Raw genomic sequence first — 23570 nt, forward strand, 5'->3', positions numbered from 1 at the left:
TATTTTGGAGGGTCTAAAAGTATTGTCAAGAGAGACAGGAGTGTAATGTTAGCGATAGTAGGGTTTTAAATATAAAGTTTCATTGTTGGTTAATTCAGCATCTTGTTTTTCTGATTGCGAATAAGTCTTATAAAGCAGATTCCTGAGTCCCAGTGCTGTTTACTTGAGTGTAACAGCTTACTAGAGAAATGGGAAACAGAGATGGTGTTGGATTCCAGCAAAGTGTCTGAGAACTGCTGCAGAGTCAGTTTGAATCTTCAAAAATCAAATTTGCCCAATTTCAGGAGACTTGAGTGCGGTTTAGAGAGAGCATTGTTGTCCCTTTGGACTTGCATCATGTATTGTACAGTTTGCTTTAATGTAGTGGCACCAATGGAATTAGGTTCATACTGACATACTAAAAAAAAATCACAGCAGGAAAGTATTATTTCTTTGAGACTTAAGTGCAGCCTGTTTTTCTTCCTGTTTCTCAAAGAACATTGCTTCATTTAACAGGCCTGTGATAAGGGCCGTACACACGCTATGAACTCTCTGAACTACTGTAGCATTCCTGAAACAGTTGTTAGCCATGGTCATACCCATGATGTAAGTCACAGCTATTAGGATAAGAGGTTTTAAATTGCCAGCAGAAGTTAATAAAATCATATGATGAAAGGGCCAATTTTTTATAAGAGCTGTCTTTTGTTGCTAGAGAGTATTAGGTAACAGCACTGCTGGTAGAATTAAAATAGAAGGCTTTAGGAAGACAAAATATAGGGATACTGAAAATAAAAGGTTGTATTTGAGTAGCAATTGAGAAATGTTTAATTTTTTCTTTAAGTTTTGAGTCAGTCTAGCATATAGTTGAGGGGCTAATTCAATAAACCCTTTGAATTTATGCGGTTGTGTAAAAAGGAACTATGCATCTGGCTGCAATAAGCCATAGCATTTATTAAAACTCAATTGTGAAAACATAATGCAACATAAACCAGCAGAAGTGCTTGAGCTTAAATTGCCCGCCCTTCTCAGAGCTCCTTGCTCTTAAAAATGTTCCCCTGCTGTTTGCCGTCCCATTCCTGTGTAGACACGTTCTGTTTCCATCTTGTCCTGTGATTTACACGCAAAGCTGCTCATGGAACAAAGGCCGCGAACTTCAGAATGATCCAACTATTGGATGAGGTAGTGGGATGGTGATGGATACAAACCAACGGAGGAACTGTCCTCTTCTAGTCCACTGCTGTTAACGTGCAGCCTGAAGACCCCAAAACACAAGCTATTACAGCCCAAGATAAGGTCCTATAGTTTTAAAATTAATTTCCTATATGTAGATCTTCAGCCGATGTCTGGGCTGAAACCCACAGTTACAGCGGTGACTTGAACTAATTCCCATTCTGTTTGGTCAGCAAGTGAAGTCAAAAGCAATTTTTTACAGAAAATTGTGACGTGGTGTTAACAAATAGGTCTAAGATCCCATTAAGTTATGTAAGACGTTCAAGCAAGGTAGTCAGTTGCAAAATGATACTAATCTGGAATTCCTAAAGTAGTAAAATAAAAACTTCTGGCAAAGTGGGTGGATTTTCTTAGAAAAGCGACTTGCCGGAAAGGTGAAAGTTATGGCTTAGGGTGCTCGTTCTCAATGATGTCTTCACCTAGATTGGAGTGCTTTGTCTCAAATGGAGCTGCCCTAAGACAAAAAGAAAACGGCACTTCTTCGTGAACCTTTGTGCTGCAGAAAGTGGTTTGGTTTCTGATTTTCAGGCTGAAAAGAGGCGAATAGATTTATTGTGGCATTGCTGGCAAATGACTTAAACAGAAGTTCAGTAATAGGATCAGAAAGAATTGGGTGGTTGAGTCATTAGGATCAAATCCACGTGCACGATGGGCCTAAGCTAATGCAAGAGGTTTCAGGGAACCAAAGGAAAGCCCTGCTCCACTGTCCTTATTTATACAAGCAGCGTTTGTGCAAAACCAAACAGCAAAAAAAGCCCCACAAACCCAAACCTCCAAGATATTCAGAAGAATGTCTAATAGATCATGGGTAAACTCGGCATCCAGAACAACATGTAGTTTATAAAGCTGCGCTCCTGCTTCTTGTACGGTGGATGAGTGGGTGTTTGGGTCAGGACTTCTGGCTTCAAGCCCTCTGAACATTTCTTCCATATACATTCTGCCTGTCTCTCAGTCCTGGAACTTGATGTACTATATTGTTGACTGCCAAAGGGGCAAGTGTAATCTTTTAAACCATTACAAGCTGTACACCGGAGTGTGCAAGTATATGTGTTAGTTCTGGGTTTTTAGAGGTGAGCTTGGCTTGAAACAGGTGTTTCCAATGGGTTCTTGCAAGACAGCCACCTATTCTTGTCCGAGTGCTTCTCTGTGATTTAAATATTGGGGTTACTTGGCAGGCAGGTAGCAGCTAAATCTTTTTCTATCCTATCACATACCCAGACATGCTCTCTCAGCTTATGTAAAGCCCGATTTAACCCAGAATCTACCTGTTCAACTATCTGCTTTTAAACCAAACCAAGAAGCAGGGGATGACACTGGTGTCTTCTGCCTCTAGGCTTTGGGTACCTAAAATACATTTGTAAATGGGAAATAGTTCAGTGTCCTTATAGCTGGCTTTATGACTTGACATTTACAGAAATCAGGATACGTATTTCAGAATAAAATGTAAAGACTGTGGAGTTCACGAGCACCTACAGCCACGGCACTGGCAGGGGTCAGGGGCTGGACAGACCTCCGTGGATGCTACAAGGGGTGTCTGCACATGCGCACGATGAGCGGGTGTGTGTAAAATACCTGCTGAAGGCGAGATGTTCCTGTCAGAGATGTGAGATTCGGGCGTTCTGATACCATATAAGCAATGAAAATGTTTTTACATGCACCTTCTGTTGTTGCTTCCTCCATTCTTATTCCTACTCCAGATCTTGCATTGAAACTTGTCCTTCAATCTCATAGGAACATTTTAGAAGTGACTGTAGCAATGTTAGAGCGCACAATGTATTTTAGGCTCTTTCTCTGTAATACACATTGATATTTGATTGAATTAAACTGTCTCAGATCAGTAGTTGATTCAGATTGTAATTTTTTATGTAGAGCAATTGAAATCTGGCAATTCTGTGGCAACTCACACTTCTCATAGCCCCAGAGCTGGTAAGATGCGTGACTGTCCTCACTAAGTAGAGCAAGAAGGAATTTCTCAATCTCTTGCATCTGCAAGCGACCTCATGGACACACACTTGCTTTTGTATTTCCTCCATTGCCTCATCAGAATATTCTCCTGCAGGGTTTCCCTGCATTACAGCAGTGGACGTGATCCATAGCTGGATGTGAACGTTCACAATAGCACCGTGCCAGCAGTTTCCTCATCTTGTTGGCCTCGGTGTAACCCTGTGGAGCAGCTCCTGGGGGAGGCTGAGCCGGTTGAAACACGGTGCTGGGAATCCGACCAACCTGACGCGGGAGGACCCAAGAAGAACCAGCTGTGTTGTCTGCTGTCTGGCAGGAGGTGTTGGCTGAGTGTTGCCTTTGGAACCCCAGCAGAAACTGGAACAAGAAAAGTGAATGTTTCTCAGCTTGTGATTTCTTTACAGTCCGGTAGTTTGGAGTACATCTTGGTTTACAGCGTAATTTTTAACTTTTTTGGAGGGTGTTTTCATGATCACTTCTCAATTTTTTTATTATGTCAGTGATTAACTTATAGCAGAGGGAAGGGCCAAATCATAAAACAGTTGGAGATTATTCAGAAGTTGCCTTGGATCAGCAGTTGTGTTGCTAAGTAATTTCATAATTTATTCTTACTTTTGATGTAAGGATGTTTATAGATAATATAATGATTGCAGACACTGTTGCAATGAAAGAAAAAGGGCTGAAGTTGTTTCTGAGCAGTAGATCTAATAGTTTATTTCCAGTTTTCTCTGCCGATAGTTCAGCAAATCCCTTAAATTGTGAGTTGCGTGATGCCACTGGGAGAATGATGGTGTGAAGCTCTCGCTGAACTGCGCTAATTCGAAGGGGAATGAAACGCTGCTCTGAGAAAAGAATCATCTTGTTTAGCTGAACCTTGGATCAAGTCCTGGAGGGTTGTCGGCATCCTCCTGGGTTTTTATAGCTTGAGAGGAAAATTACGAGGCTACAGTGCATTAATGGGGAAAAAAGCAAGTGTGAATGAAGGATAAAGGCACCTCAAACAAGATGCAGAGCAGAGAGATCTTCGGAAGAACAAGCTAAGAACAGATTAGTTTGTTAGAACGTTAGTGTTCTCCATTGCCTCTTTGTATATTTGGTAACTTTTTATTTGATGGTCCATAATCTGTGTACAAGTGCTGTGTATCTGAGGTTGAAACTTCTTCATATGTTGCCTGAACCCAAAAGCTGCTTTAGTTTCCCAGCACTGCTGGGAGCACTTGCAGAGCAAAAGCAGAAGAAACAAACCAATTTTAGACTGGAAGGGCCTTTTTTAGTTTTACAGAGTGAAACTGCTTGAACACGCTGTGATTGTGATACCATAGACCTGTACGTGCGTGATTGCAGTTGTGTGACTGCAGCACAAAACTGCTGACCTGTGCATTACAGTAGGTAACCTGTGCATTAAAACGAAATAACTTTGATACCTATAGTACTGTATAGAAGATTCTGGTGTATTTTTAACTTGTCTGACAAATTAATGAAATTTATTTACTTTGCATAGTATAATTACTCACAGCTCAACTGGCAAAGGAGTTTAATGCCTCTTGACCTGGCAGTTTTATTGAAATACTTGGTGTCTGATGCTGCTGATGACTTAAGACAGGAGCTGTATGGTGCTTCTGCTGGTCCTCTGTTGTGTACTGGAATCAATAAATCTGCAGCTATGTCTATAGTATATTGGAATAAATAAATCTATAGCTAAGTTATGATAACATGCACGTATCAGAATGAGAAACTATGCTGGTAAATTTGATTGCTAATATTTTTATATAAGACAACCTAGAATTTACCAATAGAAATGATTGCTGGCCTAAACAGACATTAAATGAAATTCCTCTTTTGCAGAAAGTTATGCCAAAATTTGTTAGAATATAATTTAGAAGTTGCATCAAAGTCTCTGGCAAAAGGGGTAAAATACAGTGTTATTCTGGATTTTTTTTTTTTAAAGTGCATATATCAAAATGAAGTTGATCAATTAGAGCTGAGCTGGGCACGTAGGGGAATGTTTTCAGCTCCTATGGATGAATTATGTTGTACCAACTTGTACTATTTACTCAGAGACTCCTCTGGTCGCCTCTTCTGCGTGTATCTAAAATATGTATATGGTTACTTTCTAGGCTTTGCTGTGACCATATTAATTAAGACCTTATGTTCAGCAGACAATTACTTATAGGTTTGTTTTAGTCATCATTCATAACACGATTTAGAGGAAGGAAATAATATTGTTTTCAAAAGCGAAACTCAATAGTTAAATTTGAATGAAAAGGATCAAAATGAGAACTTGGAAAGAGTTCAAATATTGTAGATCAGAGAATTGAAACATTCATTGCATTTCCATCATGTTCTATACTTCCCAGTAATGCAAATAAGTACCTTAGTTGCAGTTTGCTGTTAACACTAGTTCAAACACTACGGTAACCAGTCTCGCTGTTAGAACCTGTGTGATATGGTGCCTCATCCGTAACTATAAGTTTTTGGGTTTTTTTGTTAACTTTTCCAGTGTTCATGGTGTTTTTTCTAACAACCAGCATTACAGGGCTTTTTCAGGGAGAGGGTGCTGTGGTAGAATGACAATGAGGCCATGGCCGAGGAGCCCAAACAGGAGTTTGAACTCACCTGCTACGTTGGCTTTGTTTTCTGCAGGTCTCTTAACATGGACTTTGAGAATCAGGACAAAGAGAAAGACAACAGCAGCACAGCCGGGTCCTTCAACGGCAACAGCACCAATAACAGTAAGAGTTGGCTTTGCTCCTTATCTCACCTTCATCTCTTCTGGGCGCTGTGTCTTTGTTTCATCCTTGTGTTTCACCTGCGTGGGTTGTCGGTTCACGGGGTACAACGTGAGTGTCTTCTTGGCATGTTCCACCTCACCGTGCTCTGTGGTGCTATCTAGCTCATGCCCATGGGAGCTAGATTTAAAACATCAATATTTCAATAACACATAGAAATTGCATGCTGCATTTGTTAGATTTTACTGGAGAATGAAACTGCTTTACTTTCTAAAAAAACAACACACAGTTACAATAAAGGGACATAACTTCGTCCTGTCTGGTGTTTATCACTGTGATGTATTAGCCCATCTGTAAGCAAGGGAGATCTCATGCTAACAGGGCCATAAGGATGATTCAGCTTTATCAACAGACAAATTAAAGTATAGAATTCACATGGCTTTGGGCAACTCATTTATAATGGACAACAAAATACGTGTCTGCACACAATCTATTCAGAGTGGGGATTAACATGTCAGCTCCTACGTGGTGACTGTCCCCTCTGTAATCTATAAATAGATTCCAGGCAGCTTGGCCATTTGAGATGCCCTGTTTTGCAGGTAAAAACATGTATGTGAACAGTTAGGATAGAATGTCTTGTACACAATGTGCTGTGAATTCACACTGGAGCTTAACTTATAGCAGTTTATTTGGTATATTCTGAGAACAGGCTCTAGAATGAATCATTTCTGCAAGTGTAGAAGGCAGGAGTAAGATATGTGAGCAGCCCTGTGCACAGAACCATGACTGCTAAAGTCGTTTTGTTTAAAGTAAGAAATATAGCTTAAAAATTATAAAATGAGTAACATACATTATGTGTATGTGTCTTTTGCGCTTTTTTTGCCTTTTTAAAATACAGACTCTTGGAATTTACATGGTTGTCAGAGCACTGCTTGTGTTGACAGCACAGAGCAAAGAGGTTGCTGTGCTTGGTGATTCAGCCATCGAGGCTTTTGGCATCTGGGAAGTAAGAGAAAGTCTGGGGCTGGGAATGAGGACATTAAGGGGATTAGCTGTCAAAATGATCAGAAATGAAATGGAGAACTTTGACATTTAATACTGCAGGCACTGATTCCCATATGCCAAGGTGGTTTGTAGTATGTCATTGCTGCCTTTTTGTTTTGTTTTTTCCCTTGGGACCTTGAAGGGCATGTGGATAAATTCTCTTAAAGCAGAAAGAATTAGATCTGAGTCACAGATTAGAACGCAGGAATTTCTGTGTCTTTGCACTGTCCTCAGCGAACTATCGATATTTTACTTTACCCCTTTGTACCAGAGCTCTGTAGCACAGGAATCCCAAGTGACTGAGTTCTTAATCCTTTTGTTTTAAAATACTTACATAGCACATGGGGATAGGTGGGCTCTTCAAAGCTTGATCTTCTCCGTTTTCTTAGTAATTCTAAAAACTCACGTTAAAATACAGTAAAAAATGCCCTGCCCGTTATTAATATCCCCAGTAGCTGCACTGCATGGTTGAGGTGGGGGAAATTGTATAAAATACTTCAGTATTGCTGCTTCCAGCTATACAATGTGGGCATGAATTTTGGTTGGGTTTTAGCATAAAGGGTGATTATAGTACAGCTGAACTGAGTTGGTAGTTTCATAAACCAGTAAATGACTTGAGTGTTTCTTGAGAACTGCCCTTTGTTGTTAGGCTGGATGTTATCTGGTGATTGCAATCAGCGCTCGGGTTTAAGTCCATGGTGGCCCTCACCCAAGTGGAATTTGAAGCTGCGGCACCGTTTGCACGAGCTGAGTCGAACTAACACTGGCTGCAGCTCTGCTGTTGCTTGGGCTCTTCGCCTCCTGCTAAGAGATTAAATAAACCTTCTGTATGCTCTCTTCAACACATTTACATTGCTCAGTGTAAAATGAAGCAAATATATAATCACTGTATGATTCCTGATCCATAAATAACGATATTTTTTTAAACTTGTTATTCATCCTATCTATGGCCCAAGAAAAAAACTTCTGTTTTCTTTCAGCTTTCAGTTCTTGGGTGCTGCAAAGCAGGGCTGTGGGTGCGCAGTTCAGCTGCAGCGGTTTGCACGGGCTGCTGTGCTGGGTTACAGTAGTGCCTGGGGGTCCCAGAGTAACCACTTGTTGCAGCAGCTCTGGAATGGAATATACTGTCAGTCCTCAGCCGTGTGGGTGAGGACAGGTGTGCCTGTGGTGAGAAACAGCCCGTGTTCAATGTCACTTTCTTTCTTTCTTCTGCAGGTATTCAAACCATTGATTCTACCCAGGCGTTGTTCCTGCCAATCGGAGCGTCTGTCTCTCTCCTAGTTATGTTCTTCTTCTTTGATTCAGTTCAAGTTGTCTTCACAATATGCACAGCAGGTGACTTAAGTTTTCTTCTCTTTATAAGAATTGGAATAGAACCGAAAGCATTGATACCATTAAATATTGCTGATAAGAATTAAAAAACATGTCATAGTACATTTCAAAAAAACCTCATCAGGTTTCACAGTTGTATTTTCATGTCTCTGTAGCTATTAATATAGTGACAAGTATTATTTGAGAAGTATTTTCCACTTAGAGATTTGCTCAACCTACTGAACTATAAATTGCCAGAGTTCTGAAAGACACTGGATGTATTATTTTACATAAAGTTCACTTGTTTATAAATCTGTGCTCAGAACTGTACATGGTATTTCATAATTGAGGACATTATAGGACCATAGCATAACTGTGCAGATCCTATCCAGAGGTTTCTTTTCCTAGTTTAGTTTTGGTTTTGCTTTGATGCAGTTTTTCTTTATTCCAGGGCTATTTCTAGTCTTACTCGTATATTGAGTATTATTCTTCTGCACTGCTTGAATTTAGAACAAAAATGAAATGATTGCCAGCAAATAAATTGCAGTTCCTCTGATCCAGTTTAGTATTATTTATGTTTTGTCATTTAAATAAATACCAGCACTTTGATTTTTTGGGAAGTTTTGGCCTTTAGGTCTTTTTGCAGTTCTTCAAGAGACCAACTACTGTTCAGGGCAGCAAGTTTCTTCCTACTGCTCCAAATTTGCAGCGGCTTTTAAAAATCATACTCCTCAGTCCACATACTGAGCCTGCGATGGTTTTTAAACCGCTAAATACCTCTCATCCTCTCCTGCTTCATGTATATGCCGCGCTGGCTTTTCCCTCCTGAACGAACTGCTGAGCTGTGTGTCCTGTCCAGCCTCTTCACCAGGGCTGAGGTTGATGAATCTAAATCTCTGCTCTTGACATGGGTCTTGAGACTGCTCCATTTCTGAAGGCACAGTCCTGTAGAGGTCTGTTGAATGCTGCTTTTAGAACTCCCACCTAGGACACAGATGTTCTTTCTTCTTAACGATTAATTATTACTTCAGATAAATTCTACCATATGCTAGATTTTATGGAAATATATATACACAGACATAAGATATGATGAGGGAAGTTTTGTGACAGAAGACAAGTTTTAATTTGTCAGGCTTATTGGTCCATTTATTTCCAGAATGACCTTGACATTTGTAACTTTGTCACATTTGCAGTTTGTAATTAGACAATATCGTCAGTTGGGGTTGTTGCAGTTTAAGCGGTTTGAGTCCGTTTGCATTAGTGCACTTGGGTGTCTTTATTCTAGAACCTGGTTTTATGATGCTTTTGTGCTTTTCCTTAATCTTGCATCAGGTGGTGTCATTAAGCACAGGGAACTTTGGTCCGTCTGTCCCCTGGAGCTCAAGTGGTGCTATTTCACATCCTCATTTGGCCGATTTTAGAGGCTGATGTAGGGGAACTTCTAAATTTTAGCTGATGTCTGGTTTCTTAAACCCCCTTAAATCTTCCTCCCACAAAGATTTGCCTTTGCAGAGTCAGGAGCAAGGGTGGGTCCCGCAAACAGCCCAGGGCCAGGACAGCTGCCGAGCAGAGGGCAGAGCGCAAGATCTGGCGCGTTGCCTGCAGACGGGAGCTAAGCCAAGGGATCGCCAATCTAATCATAGGTATTGAGGGAAGAGAGAACCTGTCGCTGGAACCCTGACAGTCAGGAATGAGACTGAGAGTGGGCGCTCGTGGGCGCCGTGTGTTGGTGTGATTACATTACATCACATTCGTACACGCTCTGATGAGCCCAGCTTTGGGGCGTTGGCGCTGGGGATGCAGGACAGGCCGAGCAGCGCTGGGGGGAAGGTGTGGGTGAGGAGGGTCTGTCTGGCGGTGGGAGGCGCAGCAGGAGGGGCAGCGGCGAGGGGACCTGCAGCAGCAGGGACGCGGTTTTGCTGTGCAGCGCTGGCTGTCCAGCGCCTCTGGAAATGTTCCTAGAGTGTGCAGGGCTGCCGCACTCTTCATCCTTTCCCTCCACATTCTGCTTTTCGTCCCCCTCTCTGAAATACTGATAAACTGTGAGTTTCTGTTTGCATACAGACACTTTAAAAACTTTTCAAATGAATTGAACTACTTTTTTTAATCTCCCTCCCACACGAAGGGGCAGAATCGAGGGCTGCAAAGATGTGGTCTGACCAATCCATTTTCTCCTCTCCAGTTGGCTTAAGCTGTGTACTAAAGGGAACATTTGATACTTCCCCATCGTCTTCATTTGAGACAAGAAAGAAAAAACTCTCTTTTAAAAATGATCAACCACCACCCCAATTTTTTAAGGACTGAATAGAGGACAGCACAGAGATTTGATTTGCAGCATGCAGAAAATGTCGAGTGACTCTTCATTTCAGCCTGTTCTTGCTGCAGCAGTTTTGGATGTGTCTCCACGTCCTCACTGTTCAGCCTTTCAAACAGTCCTTAGGCCAAATTCAGGGCTATTATTGTTTTTTTAAAGTGGAAGGAAAAAATATTATAAATAGCAGCAGTTAGTAAATGCTTTTACAAATGCGTGGGTGGGCTAACTATGCTTCTTAAAAAAGAAAATGTTTATAGAACTAGTCTATTTTAGATATTCATGTATTTTTATTGTCCTGTTTTCAAAAACTTAAAGCATTTTGTATATTAACAGTTTAAGTTGTCAACTACTGGATATAACTTATCGGAAACTGTGCTGTGTTTCACTAATGAATAAAGGGGTTTGAGTGAGATGGGGGAAAAGTGACTGAGTTAAGTGGAAAAACCCCTTTGTTATGCTGACTTAGTCTGTGCCATATATTGAAGAATTTTAAAAGGATCTCACAACCGGTTTGTAGTAAGTTCTTTCAGTTTTTTTGACTCCCGGAATATTTTTAAACTGTTTTTCTTGCTGACATGCCCATGAATAGCTTCAAGACTTTTTTAAGGTTTGGGGATAGGGCGTTGCGTTCCTTTGAGAGCTTTTATTTTGACTGAAGTTCGAAAGCTTACTAACAATAGCAGCTCTGCAGAAAGCCTTGGAGTCCTTAGCTGCTCTTGCTTTAATGAAATACTGCAGTATATTATAATAGGACATTGTTGCAAGAGCTTTTTCAAATTGGAGAAGCTTGTTTGTGTACTGTAGAAATTAGGTCTGAATGTACTAATATTACCTTTTCTTCTTTTTCTAGTCCTTGCAACAATAGCTTTCGCTTTCCTCCTGCTCCCGATGTGCCAGTACTTAACGCGGCCTTGTTCACCTCAAAACAAGTAAGGACTTGAGAAATCTTTTGCCTCTCTTCTTATATGTTGTACTTATTTATTTTAATGAGAATCCTTTAATGGAGTCTTTGGTTACAAGCGTTACCCTCAGAGCTTCAGGGCTGATGTTGGTGCATATTTTTTGTTCCAACACCATGTTTCCACTTTGAAACTGGGAAACGTGATTTCTGCAAGTCACGCAGGCCTGTCAGCCCAGGAACTGCGGTGCCATTGCAGGGGACTGGATTTCCCAGCAGTGATTTTTGAGAAGTTTGGCTTATTTTGGCTGAGATTTCAGAGTTTGGGATTTGGTATTGGATTCTGATGTTTGTTAATGCTGGACTGTGGATTTTAATGCTGGCTGTTCCAAAGGCTGTAGTTACGCTAATGAAAATCACAGTTGGTAATGTCATGTTTTGAAATGTTGTTTTTTTAACCTTGTGACTGGGGTTCATGTTGCAAAAAGCACTATCTTGGATAGTACTAGAAAATAGCATTCATGGTACTGATTTCAAGAGAGGTGCCAGGAGTTACAGGGCTTTTCCCGTCTCTCTAGTTGAGGCTTTACACACATTATTTGAATGTGAGGAAAGCTTTAATTTTGTTGCTGTTTTGGTACCTATTTGTGGCAGAGGAACTTCCCTTCAGTTGTTCTTGGCATCTTTCATCAGCAGTCGAGCCTTGTTCCAACAGCGTCCATCCTTTAAATGGAAACAAATCTTCTAGCTCACGTTTCCATGTTGTTCCCAGGATTTCCTTTGGCTGCTGCGGGCGTTTCACTGCTGCCGAGTTGCTCTCGTTTTCCCTGTCTGTGATGCTTGTCCTTATCTGGGTCCTAACTGGCCACTGGCTCCTCATGGATGGTGAGTATGTGAATAAAGGGATTTTACTGCTGCTTTGCGCCTGTTCTGTCACATCAGTCACCTGGTGATGAGCGGTGAAATTTGCTAATATTCATGGCTTGCTGAGTTGTAACATTGCGTGGTCGACTCCCTGAGCAGGCACATGCCAGGGTGGTGTTTGGGACACCTGTTTTTCTGGTTTGTAAAAGTTTCCAAGGAAGTCCCAGAGCGCTCATTGAAGACATTCTGCACCCGTGTGGTAGTGGGTGAATCGCCAGTTGTAATTTAAGATGTGTAGAGATAGTGGTTGCTTATGATCATAGCTTGGTCTTAACAATCTGGTTAATTTTTGCTGCACATCTTACTGGTTTTTGGTTCAGCTGGTCAAATAATTTGTTGTGAGAGTTCACAGTAGCTGGTTGTCTTTGATCTCTTTGATGCTTGCCAGTCAGGATGGTGCGGTGGGTGAAGCTGGCAGGCATCCATTTGGCTTGAAGGTGTGATGTTTTTTTTACTGAATTCACAGCTTGCTGTTCCAAAAGCAGCTTTCCTCCTCCCCTCTGCCTTCCAAATCTCTTGTGCTAGCTCTGGCGCTCATTTAATCACATGGTAACTGATTCAGCTCACTAGAATGGCAGCGTGCTATTTTTTTGCCAGGCGGTTTTTCTGCTGCTGCAGTGAGATGAATTGGATTATTGTGCAGGCAGGTATGTGCTAAATTTGGCTAAAGGTAAGTGGCAGCATGATGGGACGTGAGAGGATGGAGTGGATGTGATAGCACAGGGATGAAGAGGGAGCCAGGGGCAGGACCTCTGCTTCTCAGCAGTGTCAGGCAGCTAAATTGGCTTAGGACATCTCATGAAATGGCACCCTGAGGTGGTGATTGCTTGAGGAAAAATAGCTGGAACAACGTTACCTGCCGTTTAAATTGTTTGTTGCTATAGAAAACACACATCACATCAGCTTTCCAGCTCCTCCTAAATGAGATAGCAGCAGCAGAAAGTCCTTAGCACTGAAACCTCTCATGGCACCTCAATTCTTTCTGTTGTCTATAGGCACTGGGATGCATTTATGCTTTTTGCTGCTGTAAAAGTTGCACCTGTTGCATGTTAGGGAATACCTTTGGAAGTACCCAGGCAATAAGTGAAAAAGAAGCAGATATTTGTTCTGTGTTAAGCAGAGTAGCTCACTATGAAATCAGGTGATTTTTGATCTGCAGAGGCTACAAAGCTCAGTCGAGTGCCACGTGTGAATTTTGGCAAAATCCAAAAAGACTTGTCTAAACTGAGATATCCACAGATGCATTTATTTAAAAATAACTATTTTTTGTGAGCACTTCAGCCTGAAATAGTGGGCTTTGAGGTAATTAATCTGCAGAGTACTGAACTACGGGCACAGAGTGGTTTCTGGGTTTTATTTCTCTTGGTGGTTGTTTATGATTTACTGAATTGTATTGATACTGTCCAGCTTTGGAGTATTTTACATCATTTCTGTTAAGACAGTTCGTACTATACAGGTAAGCTTCCCATCCTTTGTTCAAATCCAGTTAAATCAATGTTTGTCAGTGACGTCGGACAGGGAGCAGCGTTTATTGGTCCTTGTCAGGGCAACAGGCTCTGCAGTTTTAGGCCTTACACTGCTACAAGCGGAATCACATCATCTCCGCCTTTACCCTTTGCACCTCTGTAGCTGAGTACTCGAGACCCCAGTTAATCTTGTTTGGAGGGAAATGGGGGCAGTAAGAACTGCTCGGTGACGTGCAAGTGGAGCACTTGCTTTAAGCCAGCGCTGCCAGCTCCGGGCGTGCGGCCATCGCGCTCGCGCAGGGTTGATCTTCTGTTTGGCTGTCTGCAGAAAGTAAAACAGATGTTGTGATGTGCTTCACATCGCCTGGGCTGGCAGCTGGGGGCAGAACTGGGGCAGGTGTTCATTCTTAGCTGTACACTTGGATTTTTGTGTGTATGGTTTGTTGCTGTGCAGTTGATACTTTCTTTATGGGAGTATTTCTGACTTAGAGCTGAGTAAAAAGGAAGGGAAATACTTCATGCTAATTTCCAGTGCTTACACAATCAAGGTATGGCCGATGCTGCCGGGACAGTCTTCATTGCTCAAATACTACAGTTCCCCTGTCTGCACAGTAGTTGGTTGAACTGTTTCTAAAGCCAGGGACATTTTACAGGATAGAATGAGCACATACTGTCTCCAGAGGGTTGTTCTGGCATGGGATGATCTGTGTTTACAGGTCTTGAAATGTGTATTTCTCAGTGCACATTGTCTGATGACAGAATCATCCAGGATGGTCCCTGTCCCCTGGTAGAGCCTGGTTTAAAGCTTTCCTAAACACTGGGCACAGCTGGAGATGTGCAGTGGGAATGCTGGAGATGTCCGAAGTGTCTGTAGCCACAGAGTGAACTGAACGGGCATGGGTACCGCGGGCCCTGCTGCAGCAGGCTAGAGGCAGAGGCTAATTGGTGACATGTGTTCCTGTTCCCCACTCTTTAAAATACACTTTGAGAGCTTGATAGGAACGTGATTAGATGAGAACTTCAGTACCTGTTTCTTTGAAAGGTCAGCCGGTGGCCTGTGGGGGAAGTTGGAACCTATATAATGTGTTGTAAAGCAGCCACAGCATCTCTATGGTTTCATCTGTTCTGGAGGCAGCAGCGCAGTAAAGCTGGAAAATATGCTGTATCCAGAGACTAATCACATATGCAAGAATATTCTTAATCCACAGAATGTCCTTATTCCTTGAGCAGTGCGCTTGCAGGGACTGTGAAGTTAATTTGTTCTGTTAATTGAAGGTTAACTCTGTCAGTTTTTTCTTATGAACTCCATGAACCCTCTGCCCAGCACTTCTGATGCAGAGCTACACTTTGTGTGGGTATTTAACCTTTTTTCTTTACTTTTTTTCTCTCTCTTTTTTTTTTTTTTAATGATTTGGAGTATATTTTAATGAAGATCTGCCTTATATGGTTTGTTAACGCCACCCGTGAGCCTGGATACAGATGAGTTTGTTTCTGGTGTGATCTCTGTCCATTACCATTGGGTCTCCATTCAGGGCAGCCTGTCGGTGCTCAGGCATTCTTGATTCCCTTCTGTTTTCTAAATTTACCAATATTTCTTAAAGCAGTTGCAAAACTGCATAATCATTAGCATGTGTATTTCACTGTTGTCTAAAGACTTTTTTCCATCTTCTTTCCTACACCGTATTTGCGTAGTTTGATAGAAGCGTCTTGCACGTGTGCCTGGCTTCGTTATCACTGATAAAAAGATAAAACTTCACACTGGTTAAAATATTTCCACTTCTAGTTAATTATAACCTGGAAATCCTCTCCTAAAGATAGGCTTGCTTGAGCTATTATTAACATTGGCTTTAGAGAAACCTCTTTGATTTCAGACAGCCTATTCCTTGCTATTTGCCAGAGGAAGTCTGTGACTGAAGGCTGTATTGAATTACTGATTGCACTTCTTTTTCTCACTGCTTTGCTCTGTCAGATTCTTTAAGCCTCAATAATTTACTTACATTTTATAGCTAGTTACAGTTATGCAGCATGATTTACGGTACATTTTTATCTGAGTAGAATCATAGAATCATTTAGGTCGGAAGAGACCCTCAGGATCGAGTCTGACCATAACCTGACTCAGGCGCTCACCCATGTCCCTGAGAACCTCGTCTCTGCATCTGTCAAACCCCTCCAGGGTTGGTGACTCACCTTGTCCCATTACCTCCTTAAAACTGGCAGCCCTGACACTTAGTGTTGTGCTAAGCTTGTCAGTTCTCAAAAGATAAGCTGGGTTTGGCAAAGCCATTGCTGTGGGGCAGGCGCACTGGCAGCTGCTTGGTGGCACTTTTGAATCTGTACGGCAGCGTTTCCTTGGTGATTTGATGGAAGAACTCCACCTCTTTCGGGTGAAGGGTGAGCGTAGGGTAGTTTTACAACTGCAGAATTATAGCGTGAGAATTCAAAGGTTAACTTGTAAATTTTGGCCTGATCAAGTTGTTGCGCTGCTGGGTGTGTATCTAACGAATCAGTTCTTGCAGTTTCAGTTGGTCAAAATAGGATTATAGCTTTTGACAAATTCTGCCTCCTGTTAGACAACTCCATTTTCTTTAGGAATGTCTGCATACCTAAGTGAAATCTGGTCCCAACAGCGCTCCATTATTCCTTGTAGATATACTGATACTGTAGATGAAAGTTGATTTACTTTTAAAGTTTTCCAATTGTCTCTTTAGGGGTTTGCCTGAAACCAGTTACACTTGATTGTCAGCTGCGTATCTCTGGTAGCTAAGGCTGGGCTTAAAGAAGCAGGAAAACACAAATATTAATAGTGTGAAGGTAGAGGTTTATGTTTGGGGCACAAGGAGTTGGAAGTTTTCTTGTTGCTTGTGTTTTTAGCTGGAACGTCAGTGTTCTACGGTGGGGAGTCTCTAGGACACAAGACATGAAAACATTTCTTTGTGGTGGGAGTGGAAGCTGAGCGGACGGGCAGCTGTGCCTGCAGAGCTGTTTCTGCTTCCTTGGGGACATGTTCACGGTTGGCTGCTGAATGTATTTTGCCTTTTCTGAACTCTGTTGAGAGGAATTTCACTGTCTAGGAACAGCAGGCAGTCATCTAGTGCACAGGTGGAAACAGAGGCTTCTTTGGGGTGATTTTGGGGGCAGGTAATGGCTTTGGGTTTTTTTTGTTTTGCTATTTTTAATGAACTAATTATGTGTTTGCATTTTGCAGCTCTGGCTATGGGCCTGTGTGTTGCAATGATAGCCTTTGTTCGGCTGCCCAGCCTGAAGGTTTCCTGCTTGCTCCTCTCTGGGTTACTAATTTATGATGTCTTTTGGGTAAGTGTTCTGTTTGGTTTTGCTAAAACTGTTTTTATCCTTTGGATTTGTAATTGGCCTTGGGCCATTTTTACATGAAATGTATTAGTATGAAGTTGATGAAATCTGGCAAACCCAGAAGATCAGCTTCATTGCTCCATTCTGAGATGTTAAAGTCTGCAGCCGGATGCAGAATGATTTCCTCGCTAATTAGTTGGCAAAAGCGGAAACACGATTAGAATATTTCAACTTTGGCATATTATTTAAAAAAGAAGTTGGACCTCCAATTTTGAAAGGCTGGCTGAAGATGAGAACAAGCATTTCTGAGTAAACACAAAGCAGAGTCCGCACATGCCAACCTCTTATTAACAGTGAAAGCCACGGAACAGGAATGCAAAGTGATTCGCAGCCAGTACAGCTGGCATTAAATCGTACTACACTTTTACTAGAAACCTGACAGAATGTATGTTGTAACAGTGCGGGGAGTTCGGTTTACCTTGCACAACGCCGAGCTGACAGCCCTGGCAGCTGATTCCCCGTGCGATGAGCTGCGGCACAAGGGCGTGTTTGAAACACGTTATCGTTCCGTTCGGGAGTGAGCACCGTACCCACCTCTTCAACGCTTTCCAGCCTTCTCTTGTTTTCAGAATCCCGTTATCCGCCTTTGTAGGCCAGACAGATCCTTTGCCAAACATTCTCTATCTGTTGATCAATATCTTTATATCAGAAAGTATACTCCAGTTATTTTTGAGGATAAACAGCGCTGAAAACTTTACCTGAATTTTTGAAATACATTTTGCCTTTTATCATCATATATACAACATGGAAAATTGGGACAATATTCTTTCTTAAGCAAAAATACTTGCAGCTTCTAGTTTCTATATTATCGCAGTTCATAATTTCTGATAATTTCCTTGCTCTGTAGGTCTTTTTTTCTGCCTACATCTTTAACAGCAACGTTATGGTGAAAGTGGCCACACAACCAGCTGATAATCCCCTTGATGTTTTATCCCGGAAACTCCACCTGGGACCAAATGTGGGTAGAGACGTTCCCCGTCTGTCGCTGCCTGGTAAACTTGTATTTCCAAGGTAAAATCAGCAGTCCTTTTACTGTAGTATATATAAGAAAATTTTCCCTCCCTGTACTTTTTAGTAGCACTAATTCTGTTGGAAAATATCAGCTTAGTTCCCTGTTTAGTCACAGCCTCTTCATGATAAAAAGGCTCATAATGAGTAGTGAGGATGGGACACTTTGCATTTGCTGACTCACAGCATGCAGAAATGATCCTAATTAGGTTAAAAGGTGGCTTGTTCAGAACAGGATACGCTTTTTGCCATCTGTGTGAGTTCTGCAGTTTAACGACTGCTGTTCTGGGATTTAGGACCTAATGCTTAAAAGCAGAAAACCTGAGGTTTATTGTAACCTCAGAATAGTCTTGATTGCTGCATGATCACAAGTGAAGGGAAGGGAGTTAGAAATGGCTGCAAGCAGGGTGCTTAGTGGCAGTGCTGTGCTGGAGGGAGGCGATTCCTCAGCTCCCGGTGCAGCAGTCCTGGATGTCTCGGGTTCGGAACCAGAGGGGTGTGAGCAGTTAGGCTGTAGATTATGTTGGCATGTTTGTTCTTGTTTCTTTAGATGTTGGGATGCTGAAATTGCAGACATTAGGAGTTGATTGGCTGCAATGATCAAAGCAAAATAGTTTATGTAGTCAACTTTATGAGAACTTAATTTGTTTTCATGAGAAAGATCTTGGATTTAAGATAACAGGCAATTTTATTTCTTAATCTATTTAGCAATTTGCTCTTTTCTGCGAGTCTGGTGAGACTGTAGTTTTCAATGTGTTTTGTCTGCATGAGACCAAAGATCTTAGAAGTCCACAAACTGAGTTGTTGCTGTGTATTAGAGGTGATCTGTGTACATGGGGATGAAGTTGCAGTGTCTATACATGCCCAACAGTTTGATAAAATGGTCAGCTTGTACCTCCCATCAACGCTTAGAAGAGAGAAGACTGACATACTGCGTTGATGGATCTGTTTCATTGAGTGAGTTAAGAGCAAAAGCAGCGTAAACAGTACTGGTAGAAATAAACTGGTTTGGAGCAAGATGACACTACTGTCAAAATGGGTATGTTTAAAACTGAGCTGAGGTGGTGGTGAAATCACAGAGGAAAAAATCTTCAGTCTCCAGCATTTAGCTTCTACCGTATAAAGGTTTGCTACTAAAGAAGGGATGTGCAAAATGAAGCTCAAAACCAAAGTGGAGGAGTCTAGAGCTGATCACCTTCCATCCTGGCCATGAACCCAATTTCAGTTGCTCTCCAGTTCCACAGGCAGCCACTTCTCCATGCTGGGGATCGGAGATATTGTGATGCCAGGTCTTCTGCTCTGCTTCGTCCTGCGTTACGATAACTACAAAAAACAAGCCAACAGTGATTCCTGTGGTGCCCCAGGACCAGGGAACATCTCTGGACGTATGCAGAAGGTTTCTTACTTTCACTGCACACTTATTGGATATTTTGTAGGTGAGTAATTAGTTTAATATGGATAGCTGCTTAGTGAGCAGAAGGGAGATTATTGTATTAGGTTTAAAAGATGATGAAAGTAAGTGTAAAGAGGCTTTGACAGAATGCTTTGGTGATGCTCTTCTTTAAATCCTCCTCTCCTTGGGTTTCATTGGCACAGTCTAGGGAGAAAAACCCTTCCAGAGTCTTCTTTTTAAGACTTTTTTGTTGTATTTTGAGGATGAAAGATTATCAGTGTATTTTTGTTAGCAGCTTTTTATACTTTGTTTTATTAGCACAGAAGGCGTTGTAGCTCATACCTGGGTTGTGGGAAAAATACGGGAGATTCTGGATGGATTATGCTGTGCAAGAGCACAGCTGGTGATTCATCTAGAGAATTAATGTACTTTTGGTATTCTGCTATTTTTTCCACTCCTTTGTTTGGTTTAAATCTATTCAGGAAAAGTGAAGTGCAGATAAGTAACTTTTCCACAGCCTCTCTCTTAAAATGGTGGGGAAGGGAACCATGTGTGGATGAAAGGACTAGAACACCCATATGTAACCTAAAGATAACTATAGTCACTTTTTTCTTTTACAGGTCTATTAACTGCAACAGTAGCTTCTCGTATTCACCGGGCGGCCCAGCCTGCCCTACTCTATTTGGTACCATTTACTTTATTGCCGCTCCTCACCATGGCCTATTTAAAGGTAAGACGGGCTGATCCATTCTCGTCTGGAAGGCGGGTTTGGTGTCCTTGCTCGGAGCACCAGTTCTGAGCATGACGCGTGTCCTCACTGCTCCTCAACAGCCCTGGTGCGGAGCTGAGGTGCCGCTGCTCCGGGGGTGAAGGTTCATTTTGGAGCACTGAGAGTTCCTGAAACAGGAGATAATTTATGTACATGAAGTACCAGTAATTATAAACAAACCAAATCCTGAAGTGTGAAATGCTGTTTTAATTAAATAAATGAATTCGTCCTTGCCCAGCTGCTCATGAAAGGACATGTGTGCAAAGGTCCAGCAGAGACTGGAGAGGCAGATCCTTGTTACCTCTTTCCAGTCACCTGTTCCGAACTGAAATTTTAAAACGTAACCTCTCCCGTTACGGGGCTGTTGTTGAAACACTGTGCAGAGCATAGGAAAGGGCAGAATTTTCCACCTGCATAAATATTTCCTTCCCATCAGAAACCCGTTTTAGGTGGATCTGCTGCCCAAATAAGATGTTCTAGCTGGACAGGGAAAGGATTTATTTTTTACTGTCTTTATTATAACTTGCAAAACGGGTGAAGAATAGATTTGCTTTAAAACATGCTTGCAATTATACACGCATTTTAAAATCTGAATTCTAAATGGACTTGAAAGTTTCTGAGGGCCTGGTCCTTGTGCTGTTTCCCTGCCCAGGGCGATCTACGTCGCATGTGGTCTGAGCCTTTCCACTCCAAGTCCAGCAGCTCCCGCTTCCTGGAAGTATGATGGAACAGAGAGAAAGTGACCTGAACTTCTGCCTTGGTCCTTTTCACTTTAACTTGTGGCTTTGTCGTCTCCTAAAGCTGGACTGGCTGGTGCTTGGGAAGGTACCAACAAGGGACTCATACAGAAGGACTTTGTATTAAAGGAGGAAAAGAAGAGAAAGGCAAAGATCCTGGAGCTCCATGTGACTCCGTGTCTCCCTGCAGATGTGGAATTGGGGACCCTTTGTGCAGCTGCAGCCACTTTCCTCTTTTCCTCGCTCAGACAGATTAGTACCAGACTATTACCTTTGTGAGAGAGGAAGAGACAGACTTGAAACTGAAAACGGCTTGAAGTCGTTCAAAAACTTGTGAACACTAAAAGAAAATCCGGTTAAGCAAACTGAAGCTCCTTCAGAGAACCCTCGGGTACATTGGGACCAGTTTCCTGCTGGACTTGGGTTTTGAGAAGAACTGAGACAGAAGGTCTTCTGTCACAATACTGGGGTTTTTTGATTTATTAAATATTTCCTGTGGTGTGAGGTTACTTATTAAATCCACAGACATTGAGTGACTTCTTGCAGTATGCATAGAAAAATTTGTTGTAACAAGTTACATTTCCACCCAGATGTCATGTTGCAGTGAAAAAGGGCACGATTTTTATACATATATATATACACACATATAGATATATATATGAATAAATACCAAGGAAAACCTGCTAAGATCATGCTATGTAGCAGACGGGGGCTTGCTGTAATTTTTAGCATGTAGAGCAGTTTACTATGGCTTTCTTGTATATGGATCTACAATGAGCTGCTGTTTTCCCCCCTCCTACAACTGAACCTGCAGTTTAAAACCACGTGTAGTGTTTGTACTGATTGTACTCATGGACATTAGGGGATATTTGATTTTGATCAATGTAGCAAACTAGGGAAGAAAAAAGTTCAGTCCCAGCCCTGTTTGTTTGGGGGGAGGGGGTGTCTATTGGTTTTCTTTCTTTATTTTTTTTTTAATTAATTTTCTTTTTTACAACCAGCTCCCTTGCAGGTTTTTAGTCGTTCCTTCTCGACCCAGTGCATGTATTATAGCAGCGATTGTCTTTGTGCTTTCTGATCATAGTAATGTATCACTTGTAAATACATTTTTTCTATTTTCTATTTTTTTGTATGTTTTGCATTTCGTTTCATTAGTGTGCTGTATTTTTTCCATGCCCCTGCCCCTTAAAGAAAAAAAGAAAACTGTCCTTTACTGTTCGCCTGGTTGCAGTTTGTGTGTTGACTGCTTTGGACTTGTAGCCTGGTAAAATCTGCATTTTATTTATTGATTTTTTTTAACCAGCAGCTTCAGTTCTGTTATTTTCTTGACCAAAAGGCTTCCCTGAGGTAACTAGAACTTTTTACCTTTAAAATACTTTGCCAAGCTGGCGTTGGGGAGCTCTCCGACGGCTCGTGGCTGCCTTTCGTTCGCTGGATGCCGATAACTGCGAGTTGACCTGAAGGAAAACGGGAACGTTTGGGAGTAAATGCGACTGACCGGTGAGGTTACTTTAACAGGTAAGGGAGCTCTGCTGAAACCTCTGGTCCTTTCTGCTCTGTCAGATGTTACAAGAAAAGCCTATTGAGCACAGCAGAAAATTGTGTGCGGCCAGGGGCAGGTACTGGTGTTAATGAACCTCCGCCTCTCTTCTCAGGCAAGTATTTTTTTATTTCCCCAGTTTCTCTCTCTCATTTGATGGAAAGCATTTCCTCTGTCGTGTGCCTGCAATGCTCATCATCAGGTAACTGTCACTTTTTAATGAAGTAAATAGTTTTTAATGAGAAATCTGCTTTTACTGTTCACAGCAGGTGTTGGGTCCCAGACTCCCAGTCAGCTTGGGACAAAAGCAAAGCATCAGTTTTTAACTACAACTACATACCTCAGGCTGGAGGTGAATAAAACACTGATGAGAATATTCAGAGAGAGAAGGACAACACTTTTGTTTTCCCCTGAGCTTCCAAGCACTGGAATAGCATTTCTAGCTCCAGTTTGCTGCTTTATCTTCCATTCCCTCCTGCCTTTGGAATGGTCTTTTCTGTTTTGCAGTGGCATCTTTTAGTCCGTGCCGGGAAAGCACACCTATGAATGACTTGCTACACTTAAAGAGCGTTCTGGAAAAAGTTTTAGAAGTGCTAACGGGCAAATGCTTAATGAGAATTAATTTAGCTTTTCAGAAAGATGTTTGCCTCCCTTTTCAAGCTGTATTTACCTCCTGAACACTGCGACCTTCTGACTTGCACCAAGAGAAGAGCCTGAGCTGTAACTACAAGCGCCTGTTCCGTGCCCCCCGCCCTGAGCTGCCCGCCCGCTGCCCCGCAGAGGCTCCCGCCCGCCAGGTGAGCAAAACCCGTGTTTGCTGCCCCTCGGGTGTGAAACAGCAGCCACCGCTGCCAGGAACAGGATTTGGGTGCTGTGCAGAAGTTGAGCATAACTGTT

The 23570-nt window shown here is 42.0% G+C and overlaps 1 protein-coding gene across 3 annotated transcripts in view; it reads left to right on the forward strand.

Annotated features, from left to right (window-relative positions):
* The window catches only part of SPPL3 (signal peptide peptidase like 3), a 60289-nt gene that overhangs the window by 33700 nt on the left and 3019 nt on the right, over nt 1-23570 (forward strand). Inside the window, exons 3-14 of one of the 3 annotated variants that reach the window (XR_013922984.1) lie at nt 5815-5903; nt 8160-8279; nt 11420-11498; nt 12240-12352; nt 17063-17169; nt 18074-18237; nt 19471-19670; nt 20248-20357; nt 21049-22397; nt 22519-22651; nt 22813-22875; nt 23301-23470. Coding sequence is in view for 1 of the 3 variants with exons in the window: in XM_080355444.1 (XP_080211570.1) it covers nt 5815-5903; nt 8160-8279; nt 11420-11498; nt 12240-12352; nt 17063-17169; nt 18074-18237; nt 19471-19670; nt 20248-20357; nt 21049-21120 (1054 nt within the window). In the remaining 2 variants the exon portion in view is untranslated. Of the gene's footprint in view, nt 1-5814; nt 5904-8159; nt 8280-11419; nt 11499-12239; nt 12353-17062; nt 17170-18073; nt 18238-19470; nt 19671-20247; nt 20358-21048; nt 22784-22812; nt 22876-23300; nt 23471-23570 lie in introns of those variants that run through there. The other 2 variants (XR_013922983.1, XM_080355444.1) reach the window with 2 other exon arrangements.

This window comes from Nesoenas mayeri (genome assembly GCF_963082525.1).
Source record: "Nesoenas mayeri genome assembly, chromosome: 17".
NCBI classification, from domain to species: Eukaryota; Metazoa; Chordata; class Aves; order Columbiformes; family Columbidae; genus Nesoenas; species Nesoenas mayeri.